General features: G+C 49.4%; 1 protein-coding gene across 7 annotated transcripts in view; it reads left to right on the top strand.

Moving 5' to 3' along the window:
- Positions 1 to 12,410, top strand: part of GNE (glucosamine (UDP-N-acetyl)-2-epimerase/N-acetylmannosamine kinase) — a 67,490-nt gene extending 55,080 nt beyond the window's left edge. For 6 of the 7 annotated variants that reach the window (XM_084628011.1, XM_084628010.1, XM_084628014.1 and 3 more), the window contains exon 12: positions 6,607 to 12,410. In XM_084628011.1, coding sequence (XP_084484137.1) covers positions 6,607 to 6,842 — 236 coding nt within the window. In that variant the 3' untranslated portion in view covers positions 6,843 to 12,410. Of the gene's footprint in view, positions 1 to 656; positions 2,141 to 6,606 lie in introns of those variants that run through there. The other variant, XM_084628012.1, reaches the window with a different exon arrangement.
- Positions 12,411 to 12,739: the final 329 nt, after the last annotated feature.

Genomic DNA, 12,739 nt, shown 5'->3' with positions numbered 1-12,739 from the left:
CCTTTTTTCTTGAGTTACCTGTGCAGACGCCATACCATGGCAAGCATGGAGCCCGCTCAGCTAACCGTCACCGTATGTCTCCTGGGTGCTGGCAGACATGGTACTGCATTGCTACACAGCAGCAGTTCATTGCCTTTTGGCAGCAGACAGTGTAGTATGACTGGTAGCCGTCATCAACGTAGTCCTGGGTGCTCTTTTAACCAGACGCCTGGGTAAACATGGGAGTGACTCAGCGAGGTCATTTCCCTTGTTTCGTCTCGTGGCGATTCAGTCCCGCACTGTCTTTTAATCTGCAGCTAGCAGAAGATGATGGCCAGTAGTCATACTACGCTGTCTTCTGCCGAGCATCCAGTTGTTGACGATGGCTAGCAGTCGTACTGCACAGTCTGCTGCCAGCAAGATGTATATAGATGAAGTGGCTCAAAACAAGAAATAGACCAGATTTGTTTTGTATTCATTTTCTCCTCCCTCCATCCCTCTGTGAAATCAATGGCCTGCTAAACCCAGTTTTGAGTTCTATCCTTGAGGGGGCCATTCAGTTTCTCGCAAAGCCACCGCCTTTGTTGATTTTAATTCCCTGTAAGCCATGTCGTCAGTCGCCCCTCCCTCCGTCAGGGCAACGACAGACAATCGTTCTGCGCCTTTTTTCTGTGCAGACGCCATACCACAGCAAGCATGGAGCCCGCTCAGATCACTTTGGCAATTAGGAGCACATTAAACACCACACGCATTATCCAGCAGTATATGCAGCACCAGAACCTGGCAAAGCGATACCGGGCAAGTAGGCGACGTGAGTGATGAGGACGTGGACACAGACTTCTCTCAAAGCACGGGCCCTGGCAATGTGGGCATCATGGTGCTAATGGGGCAGGTTCATGCTGTGGAGCGCCAATTCTGGGTTCGGGAAACAAGCACAGACTGGTAGGACCGCATAGTGTTGCAGGTCTGGGACGATTCCTAGTGGTTGCGAAACTTTCGTATGCGTAAAGGCACTTTCATGGAACTTTGTGACTTGCTTTCCCCTGCCCTGAGGCGCAAGAATACCAAGATGAGAGCAGCCTTCACAGTTGAGAAGTGAGTGGCAATAGCCCTGTGGAAGCTTGCAACGCCAGACAGCTACCTGTCAGTTGGGAATCAATTTGGAGTGGGCAGATCTACTGTGGGGGCTGCTGTGATGCAAGTAGCCAACGCAATCAAAGATCTGCTGATATCAAGGGTAGTGACCCTGGGAAATGTGCAGGTCATAGTGGATGGCTTTGCTGCAATGGGATTCCCTAACTGTGGTGGGGCCATAGACGGAACCCATATCCCTATCTTGGCACTGCAGCACCAAGCCGGTGAGTACATAAACCGCAAGGGGTACTTTTCAATAGTGCTGCAAGCACTGGTGGATCACAAGGGATGTTTCGCCAACATCAACATGGGATGGCTGGGAAAGGTACATGACGCTCGCATCTTCAGGAACTCTGGTCTGTTTCAAAAGCTGCAGGAAGGGACTTTATTCCCAGACCAGAAAATAACCTTTGGGGATGTTGAAATGCCTATATGTATCCTTGGGGACCCAGCCTACCCCTTAATGCCATGGCTCATGAAGCCGTACACAGGCAGCCTGGACAGTAGTCAGGAGCTGTTCAACTACAGGCTGAGCAAGTGCAGAATGGTGGTAGAATGTGCATTTGGACGTTTAAAGGCGCGCTGGCGCAGTTTACTGACTCGGTTAGACCTCAGCGAAACCAATCTTCCTACTGTTATTACTGCTTGCTGTGCACTACACAATATCTGTGAGAGTAATGGGGAGACATTTATGGTGGGGTGGGAGGTTGAGGCAAATCGCTTGGCTGCTGGTTACGCACAGCCAGACACCAGGGAGGTTAGAAGAGCACAGGAGGGCGCAGTGCACATCAGAAAAGCTTTGAAAACCAGTTTCATGACTGGCCAGGCTACGGTGTGAAAGTTCTGTTTGTTTCTCCCTGATGAAACCCCCCGCCCCTTGGTTCACTCTACTTCCCTGTAAGCTAACCACCCTCCGCACTTCCCTTTGATCACCGCTTGCAGAGGTAATAAAGTCATTGTTGCTTCACATTCATGCATTCTTTATTAATTCATCACACAAATAGGGGGATAACTACCACGGTAGCCCAGGAGGGGTGGTGGAGGAGGGAAGGACAAGGCCACACAGCACTTTAAAAGTTTAAAACTTATTGAATGCCAGCCTTCTGTTGCTTGGCCAATCCTCTGGGGTGGAGTGGCTGGGTGGCCGGAGGCCCCCCCACTGCGTTCTTGGGCGTCTGGGTGAGGAGGCTATGGAACTTGGGGAGGAGGGCGGTTGGTTACACCGGGGCTGTAGCGGCGGTCTGTGCTCCTGCTGCCTTTCCTGCAGCTCAACCATACGCTGGAGCATACTGGTTTGATCCTCCAGCAGCCTCAGCATTGAATCCTGCCTCCTCTCATCACACTGCCACCACCTTTCAGCTTTAGCCCTCTCTTCAGCCCGCCACTTACTCTCTTCAGCCCGCCACCTCTCCTCCCGGTCATTTTGTGCTTTCCTGAACTCTGACATTATCTGCCTCCACGCATTCATCTGGGCTCTGTCAGTGTGGGAGGACAGCATGAACTCAGAGAACATTTCATCACGAGTGCGTTTTTTTTCACCTTCTAATCTTTGCTAGCCTCTGGGAAGGAGAAAATCCTGTGATCCTTGAAACACATGCAGCTGGTGGAGAAAAAAAAAGGGACAGTGGTATTTAAAAAGACACATTTTATAGAACAAGGGGTACACTCTTTCATGGTAAAGCTTGCTGTTAACATTACATACATAGCACATGTGCTTTCGTTCCAAGGTGGCATTTTGCCTCCCCACAGTGCATGGCTAGCCCCTCCCCCCTCCCTGTGGCTAACAGCGGGGAACATTTCTGTTCAGCCACAGCCAAACAGCCCAGCAGGAACGGGCACTTCTGAGTGTCCCCTTAAGAAAAGCACCCTATTTCAACCAGCTGACCATGAATGATATCACTCTCCTGAGGATAACACAGAGAGATAAAGAACGGATGTTATTTGAACGCCAGCAAACATACACAGCAATGCTTTGTTCTACAGTGATTCCCAAGTATGTGCTACTGGCCTGGAGTGGTAAAGTGTCCTACCATGGTGGATGGAATAAGGCTGCCCTCCTCGGAAACCTTTTGCAAAGGCTTTGGGAGTATATCCAGGAGATCCATGAATGCCAGGGCAAATTAATCATTAAATATGCTTGCTTTTAAACCATGTATAGTATTTTAAAAGGTACACTCACCAGAGGTCCCTTCTCCGCCTGGCGGGTCCGGGAGGCAACCTTGGGTGGGTTCAGGGGATACTGGCTCCAGGTCCAGGGTGAGAAACAGTTCCTGGCTGTTGGGAAAACCGGTTTCTCCGCTTGCTTGCTATGAGTTATCTACAACCTCATCATCATCATCTTCCTCGTCCCCAAAACCTGCTTCCGTGTTGCCTCCATCTCCATTGAAGGAGTCAAACAACACGGCTGGGGTGGTGGTGGCTGAACCCCCTAAAATGGCATGCAGCTCATCATAGAAGCGGCATGTTTTGGGCCCTGACCCGGAACGGCCGTTCGCCTCTCTGGTTTTCTGGTAGGCTTGCCTCAGCTCCTTAAGTTTCACGCGGCACTGCTTTGGGTCCCTGTTATGGCCTCTGTCCTTCATGCCCTGGGAGATTTTGACAAATGTTTTGGCATTTCGAAAACTGGAACGTACTTCTGATAGCACGGATTCCTCTCCCCATACAGCGATCAGATCCCGTACCTCCCGTTTGGTCCATGCTGGAGCTCTTTTGCGATTCTGGGACTCCATCATGGTCACCTCTGCTGATGAGCTCTGCATGGTCACCTGCAGCTTGCCACACTGGCCAAACAGGAAATTGAAATTCAAAAGATCGCGGGCCTTTTCCTGTCTACCTGGCCAGTACATCTGAGTTAAGAGTTCTGTCCAGAGCGGTCACAATGGAGCACTCTGGGATAGCTCCCGGAGGCCAATACCGTCTAATTGTGTCCACAGTACCCCAAATTCGACCCAGCAAGGCCGATTTCAGCGCTAATCCCCTTGTTGGGGGTAGAGTAAGGAAATTGATTTTAAGAGCCCTTTAAGTCGAAAAAAAGGGCTTTGTCGTGTGGATGGGTGCAGGGTTAAATTGATTTAACGCTGCTAAATTCGACCTCAACTCCTAGTGTAGTCCAAGGCTTAGAATGAGAGAGAAATTCTCAAAGCTGTAGAATTGGTATTTCACCACAGCAGGCCAAATCCTCAGTACAGCTGTGATGTTTCTACAGAATTACACTTGAGTGAGGGATCTGGCCCTTTAGGCGTGGCGTCATGGATAGGAGTGGTACCAATGGCTAGTGGGGAATTGTGAAGAGAATGGGCTAGTGATCCTGTCCTGTCTCCAACAGACTGTTATCTGGGACAGTGTTAGAGATTTGGTTAAACAGATTACAAATTGCATGGTCATGGGACCCTTCGCTATTTCTTTTGGGATTTCCTGCTCCAGGGGATTAGAATATTAACACATCATGCTTTTCCTTTTCTTGTGGCAAGCAAAATAGCTCTGGCTTCACACTGGAAAAAAAGGACAGGTTCTGATCATTCAATATTGGTATGGGAAATTATGGGACACTTCAGTGATGGGCCAATAAATATATATGCTAGGCAACCAAAATGAAACCGTTTCTATGAAGCGTTGTTCCAGTTTATACAATACTTTACAATGCACAGTTTTTCTGAGTTTTCAAAACAAGCATTAAATGTAACCAGTTTCCTTATGTGTAACCAATATAGCCGACGGAGGTATTTTCTTTCCTTTGTTCTCCCTAGCACGGCAATACGTGTTGACTTCCTCTCTCATCTATATCATGGTATAACATTACCCAGCTATAAACAATTGAATTTTTCTTTTACTCTTGAAAGAAAAGAGGATGATGAGCACAAGTGTCCCAGCTAGCTGTCCCAGTATTCTACACTAACACTTTCTCTCAAGAAAAGGAATACATTCTGTTGTAATTCTGGTGTTCTGGATAGAAAAATTATAAATTACTCCTGAGGGAATTCTACAGAAAAAAGTTAAAAATTCTGCTCACAATATTTTTAAATTCTTCAAATTTCATTTGTCAATAAATAAATGTGGAGGCTCCAGCGTGGCAGTGGGAGATCACCCCGCAGGGCCCTCCCACCCCCACCCCCACCTCCTTGGGGCATGGACTTGGCAGTGAGACTGCACCTGACTCTGAGACAGCACAAGGGCTGGGGCTGGCCCAGAAACACCCCGGGGCCCTGCCCCTCCATGCCTGGCACACTAGGATCCAAGTGTGGAGGGGGGATCCAGGTTTCTGTGTGGCCCAATCTCAATGAACAGGGGCTCATTGGGGTGTTACTTTCACTTTCATAGAATATCAGGTTTGGAAGGGACCTCAGGAGGTCATCTAGTCCAACCCCCTGCTCAAAGCAGGACCAGTCCCCAATTTTTGCCCCAGATCCCTACATGGCCCCCTCGAGGATTGACCTCACAACCCTGGGTTTAGCAGGCCAATGCTCAAACCACTGAGCTATCCCTCCCCCTGGGTGCAGGGGCAGTGGGACTCTGCAGTGGGATCCAGGTAAAGGTGATTGGGACTCAGCAGGTTTGGTCTAAGTGTGGGGGGATGGGGCTCAGAAGGCGGGGTCTGGGTCTAAGGGGCTCAGTGGGGGGGTTGGGTGCTGGGGGAGTAGGGCTTAGTGGGATTTGGGTCCAGGTACCGCTGTTTGGGGCTCAGTGTGGTGTGGGTTTGGATGCAGAGGACTCATCAGGGTGTGGGGTGGTCTGGGTGAAGGGGTGGGGGTCCTGATGCAGGGGGTGAGGCTTGGCGGGATAGGGGTTCAGGTGTAGGGGTAGGGTGACCAGATAGCAAGTGTGAAAAATCGGGACGGGGTGAGGGGTAATAGGTGCCAATAAGAAAAAGCTCCGAATCCCGGGACTGTCCATATAAAATTGGGACATCTGGTCACCTTATGTAGGGGACTCATGGGGGCGTGTCTTGGTGCAGAGGGGGTGATACTCATCAGGGAGGTCTGGGTATGGGGGCTCTGGATGCACCAGGGTTGGGTGGACCAGGGAGCAGCTCCCCATACAGTGACCCCTCCCACTGTGGCTGAGAAGTGATGGGGGCGGGAAGCAGGGGCAGGGGGTGTGGATCTTCCTGCAGCCTGGGGAGGTTTCTGGGTGTGGGTCCTTGCAGAGAAAGAGAAGTTGAGACTGGCCCAGCATAGGAGCCCCCAGCCGAGGTTACCGTAGCCCTGCTTCTGCCCCCACTCCCTCCCCACAGACACCCAAAACAACATGCCTGCACTGCTGGAGAGGGGTGCATGACTGTTCCTGCAGTTTCCCTTTGCTTCCCTATCAGAAAGTCATTTTTCTGCGGGGAAGCAAAGAAATCTGTGGGGGACATGAATGCTGTGCGCATGCAGTGGCACGGAATTCTCCCAGAAGTAATTAATGTGTTTAGAGACATTAGGACAGACCCTGATGTTCAGATTCTTCTGTGATATTGTCTTTTTGCTGTAATGTCTCTTTCCTTTGTTTTCACAGCTGGCACAGCTCTAGGCCTTGGAGTGGTGAATATCCTGCACACCATGAACCCCTCTCTGGTGATCCTTTCGGGAGTTTTAGCAGGCCATTACATTAACATTGTCAAAGACGTGATCCGTCGGCAGGCTTTGTTCTCTGCTGAGACAGTGGATGTGGTTGTCTCAAATCTGGCGGACCCTGCTCTGCTTGGAGCTGCTAGTCTGGTGCTAGACTACAGTACACGCCGAATATACTAGGTACCTGGGGAAATTACCGAAATGGACAGTCCAGCTGTATAACTGTTCTGAGGGGGAAAAATACTGTGCCCAAAGTATTTCCTGCTGACCATCAGCTTTATCTTCTGTAGTAAAGCAGACTAGTGTTTTAGGTAGTTAGTTACTACTTCAGTATTTCCTTATTGTAGTAATACCTCTTTGTATTTTTTTCTACATTTTAGCCAAGTTCAGATGAAGTAATGTGCATTTCCATTTTTTTGTTCACCTCTGTAGCTTGGGAGCTCAGGTGTTGCTTAAGCAATGCTAGAAAGACTTATCCATAAGCACATTCCAGTGTTCTCCCGGGATATATTTGGTGAGGTGTGCCAAGTTCTAGACAACACTTGGGGACCCTGGTCCTGTCTCGTAACTATGTAAAACTAGAAAAGCCTGCAGACAAGTACTGGTTTGGTTTGACTCAGCTTTGAATTTCCTCGCCCTCACGCACAAGTGGATGTGCTGCAATCCTAACCCATAGGGCGTCATCCCGCTGGGTGGAAAGAACACAGAGGTTGCCTCTCAGGAGGCAACTGTGGCAGCCAGAGCTCCTCTCGGAGAAGGATTCTTTTTGTTGTTATTTATTTGTATTGTTGATGCCTAGGGGTCCCAGTCAGGGATCGGGGCCCTGTTTGTGAAAAAGGAAAGACTGTCCCTGTCCACATAAGCTTACAAGATGCAACATGTGGCCAGACAAACTGGGGAGTGTGGGAACAAGGTAGCAGAGTGTCATCTGTGCCTCCTCAGCAATTGGCAATGACCAGCAGTGAGTTTTTTGAATTTGACCTGTTCCACTAATTTGGATGTAGGTTAGGGAGGATTTCAGTTTCTCCGAGTTGCTGGTCTGCCACAGCATGAGTCTGTCCCATGTTAACATGCCAGGATTATTCACGCCTTCGTTGCCTGTCGGCTGGACTACTGCAGTGCAAGAGCCCTGAGCATGAAGCCATCAGCACTCAGGAAACTCCAGCTGGTACAGAATACTGCAGCACATCTCCTTGGAAACCCAGGCTACCACAAGCACATCAGACCTGCCCTCTGCTCCCTAAACCAGCTTCCCGGTATGGACTACTCAATCACGTTCAAGGTCGTGGCTCTTATCTTCAAGGTGCTCTGTGGCTTGAGCCCAAGGTATCTAAAAGACTGCCTAAAGTTCTGGTATGAAGATCATGATTGACAACTGCGCTCCTCTGGCACAATGAAACTTTCTACCCTACATGTCGAGCTTATCTGAGCAGGAGAGACAGCCTTCTCATGCGCCGGCCTGAGTCTGGAACAGACTCTCCAAGAAATGAAACTATCACAAACCTCCCCACCTTCCGCTCCAAGCATCAGAGGTATTTCTTGGACCATGTCTTCTCTAGCATACACATGCACCTCCCCCCCTTTCCAGTATATCTGTGTGTATGCTAGTATAAAACTTCCAGAACAAAACACACTTCTCCGCATCGAGGGGGATGAGCAAACCGCCATGTGACAGAGGTTCGTCCCATTGCTTAATGCGCTGCTGGAAGGTGCACAGATACTATGGAGCTGAGCGCCCATATAGAACAGGCTAGCTGACGAGACTGTAGCTCCTCATCCAGGGTGGAGAGCTTTCAGCTCCCTGTATGGTTCTGTCCTGTTATGTGGATAACATATAATCTCCCCTCCAGCTTGCTCCTGAATGAGCAATCCTGCGTCCTCTCTGTTATCTTCAGCCACCAAAACTGCCTGCAAATGGACGGGATCCCTCCTCCATTCTAGTCTGCAAGGATGCTGCTGCAGCTCTCAATGGAATGACGTTGCTCAAAGCCAGCACCAAGAACTAGCCCATTTCCCAGCCCCATGAGAAGTTTTTAATCATCTCAGACAAAGGCTTCTCTTGCCTCAGGAAAACTTCCCTTGTGGGGACCTCGCAGTGTGTCCTTCCTTGATCCCTCCTGAAATCTTCTGTTTCTCCAGACATTGAAAAAGCCAGAAACACTCTAGCTAGGACTCAAGAAATATTCAAGGAAGTGACAGGGCCCCTTCCCTCCTACTCTACTAGCTCAGAACCTTAAACACACCAGAGAGCTCTGGGGCTCTGAGCAGCGTCTCTGTGCTTAATCCTGAGAGCTGGAACTCTCAAGCAGCTAGGCCCTAGATCGTTGGGGCCACGGTGCCCTCCATGCAGGGCCCTCAGTTATGGAATTGGCTTTACCCAGCTCCCTGAGACTTTGCTGCCCTGCAGGGCCCTGAAAGGGTGGAGGGGCTAGTTTTCTTTTGTCACGCTAACATGTTAAATGGAGAGTGCTCTTTGGCAGACGGGGGTTAAATATTATTTCAGGTGCCCTTGGAGAACCTGCCCCTTGTGCTCAGTATAAACTGGACAATAAATGTAAGCCCAAGCCTCTGCATCCCTAGGAGAGGTCTGAAAAACATCTCCAGGGTGCTCACTTACACCATACCAGGGCTGAGGACAGACCTCAGAAGAGGCAGTCCAACATGATGGCATCATGAATGGATGTGCACGCATGGCCCAGACTTCCTCAAGGCCGTTTGGGAGTTCATCCTGCAGGGAATAGGGCCAGTGGGGCTTCCCTGCCAGTGGAAGTCAGAAAGGCACTCTTGCGAAGGACAGTCAAACAGGGGAGAAGGGCAGCCAGACTTACTGGGGTGCCAGCCGTGCAATCAGCCTTCCTGGAAATCTATAAATAAGGTGTGTGGCATGGAGTAGCAGATTTGAACCACCAGCACTTTGCTGCAGCAGAGGACACTGCCCCCGTGCATGGGCAGAGGGCACAGTCAGGCCCCTAGGAGCCAGGCATGTGAAGTGGGCGCTGAACACCAGAGCAAAGAGAACAGTCTGTGCCCAGTTAAACATTCCAGTTAGCAACGCAAGAATACAGCACTGAGACCTTAGACTCCAACCCACGTTCCCCAATGCTCAGGTACTTTGCAGAGGTGCTGCATTCTCTTCTCTCTCAGACCACCAGTATCTATCCCAGAATGACACCGACTGCACCAGGGATGGTCGCTGTTCTCTGTCAAGGAAACAATCAAGATTCTACTTGCAGGGCCCAGTGTGCCCTCCAAACCTGATGGGGTTTGTCCCCCCCCCCCCCTTTTTTTTAAGAGAAAGAGGACACTTAGCAGAGGATGGGGGATGTGCTGAACAATTCCCTAGGAGCATCCCTTTGACGCACAGCGGTGGTCTGAACAGGGTCGGAATGGCTGCATGTGAGATCCTGCCTGCTCTTCAGCAAAGTCCCCTCTTGGCTGCAGCTTTATGGGCATTCAGAGCTATGTGGTCCAAGGTACACACCTGTACTAAACAAGCGAGAGGGCTTGGCTTCCCTTGCAGCAGGGGTAGCCCAGGCTGTTGCAGATCAGAACCTCAGTGAAGAACTTGTTCAGAGTAAGGTCCCTCGCTTCCGTTACCCAGCTAGATGTGCAGCAAGCCTGAGTAAGGCAGGGAGTAGAGCACACCAGAACTAATGCCAAGGAAGAGGCCACGGAGTTGAGTGATTGTATGGGACTGAAAAAGAGAAAATGGGAATGGGGGAGAGGGAGGGTGGATGATAGGTGCGGGACACTGAGCAGAGAGCCTTGTAGAGGCCCACCACTCTGCAAAGGAGTCCAAAGTGCCAGGGGACACTGGGCTGAGGTATGGGATAGACTGGCTTCACAGAGAACATCCCCAGTGAGCTCCCTCTTCCTACGGTGGGGGGTGGGCAGCTGGGCCAGTGGCAGGAAGGTGACAAGGAGGCCTTGTGCCTGTAACATGGTGTGCACTGGTAAGGAGAGGTGGGGAGAAGTGCAGCCAAAACCTCAGCAGGAGGAGCAGTGTTTGGCCTCAGTGAGCCACACCAGTGCCATGTCTGGCCTCATGGCTCCAAGAAGGAGCTGCTGATTTATGACCTGGGCAGGTGGAAAGACAGCACTTAATGGAAGACTGGCCCTGCACTAGCCATACAGGTTAACCTGGAGCACAGTCCACCCTATCATCCTTAAACCAGCCCTGCAAACATGGTCCAAGGCACAAAGTGGCCTTACCTACCCTCTGCTCAATGCTTAGGAATGGGGAAGTGGCCAGGACCGTACCCTCTTGTCCAACTGGTGACTCTCAGGGGTGTGGAAGGTAGGCATTGCAAGGCTGCGTTAAGCATTCAGTGGGGCCCTTTGTGTAAGTTCTGGGGCCAGTTGTAATATACTAGGCTGCAGTGTTGGTATCCCCATGAATGAAGGAAAGAGACCAGTGGTGCTCCATAGTGCCACCGGCTGCTGGGCCAGGAGTAGCAGCTTTTCATAAATGGGTGGGGGAAATAAGGTCTGGGGGAAAGTTTGATCAGACCTGGGATTTTATGACCACCCCTGCCCCTGCAACTTTCTTCTCTTTTGGTGAACTTATGGGAGGGGTACTGTGGTGCAGCACTAGGGGATACACACAGGGCCTGCTAGTAAAGGCCCAACATCTCAAAAGTGCCCAAATCCCATTGATTTCAATACTAGTGAGGGGGCCTAGGGGCTTTAGAAAATTTCACCTGCTGTCTATCTGGCTCTTTAAGCACCTAAATACCTTTAAAAATCTGGCCCCAGGTGACTTGGGTATGTTCAGAAATGGGACTTAGAAACGCACTCTGTGTTAATTGGGTCCCTAGCACCGGGCAGGAGCTATATGTCAGTGCAGCTGCTACAACCGTTCTCCCGGGATTTCCCCTTTAGAAATCAGTGATGGTGCACAAAGGCGTCTCTTCAATTAAGTAAGTGGGTGGGGCTTTGCAAGAACAAGATGGTTCAGCTTTTCAAGGGGCTTAAAGCACTTTCCAATGAATTGCCAATCTAGTGTGTCTGACTTACAGCAAAGTAGAGGGCATTGTTGCACTTGAATAAAAAACACAAAAAAAGGTGTAAAGTTCACAATGCTGGGAAAGTAACATGGGGACATTTGATCTTTGTTCTGTTGTGACGAGAGCTGCATGTCCTGTCTGTTGTGTGGGATGCTGTGGAGTCATCTGTGCATTGTTTGTGACAGGGGCAGACTATCTGCATGTATTGATTGCATATCTTCAGGGAACACATGCAACTGCTTGAAAAAAATCCTTGGTCAACAATGTTCTGTAGTACTATTGATGCTACACTGAACTTATAGGAGGAATGTTCCTTTTTTAGGCAAGAACCAGCATTATGTAGTAAAAATGTTAGAAGCTTCAGTGAAAACACTGAAGACAAACAAGGTCCTTGTCTATTTAGAGCTGTTTTAGACAGGTAAGCCATCTGTAACTTAATTGGTAATGAGAATCTAATGGTAGGAGCATGTACTTGTCCTTGCAGATTTTGGTACTTTTACTACACTGTTTCTATATAGAAAGTCAGTTGAAAATGGTTTAGGAGGATTGCTCACTCATACTGAGCAAGATGAGTGAATTTACTCTCATTCATACCAGTTATCTTCCTACTATTTACGGTTTCTGGGTATTTGTTAAACTTTCAGTTATCTGGATAGTTCACTCATTTTAATTGTAATGTTGCATGAACTGTACTTCGTAACAGACAGACTGATGGGATATTCAACATGAAGTTTTAAACACATGGACTTCAGTGTTTTTTTAAATTGCTTAATGAAGAGATTAAGTATTATCCCTTTCTTGTATCTCACTTTTTCCTGTTTGCCCCAAGAACTTCCCTTCTCCTAACATAATAGAGTTGGTTGAATGCACAGGTACTCAACTACCACCACCTAGTTCACTTGCCTTGCCTTCCAGCTATTATACGAGGTAGTGGAAAGAACTAGCTCTCAGTAATTGCTCATACATAAGGCAACTAACATGGCTGGCAGTTGCAGTATATCCATACCTCCTTGCTGCAAAAGAAGTGTATATGCTTAAGGTGAATGACAGATTCTTCACCCTTCCCATTTG

Source organism: Lepidochelys olivacea, assembly GCF_965140295.1.
Source record: "Lepidochelys olivacea isolate rLepOli2 genome assembly, chromosome: 5".
In the NCBI taxonomy this organism is placed as follows: domain Eukaryota; kingdom Metazoa; phylum Chordata; order Testudines; family Cheloniidae; genus Lepidochelys; species Lepidochelys olivacea.
Note: the sequence above shows the minus strand (reverse complement) of the source record. Positions and strands in the feature narration are given on the sequence as shown.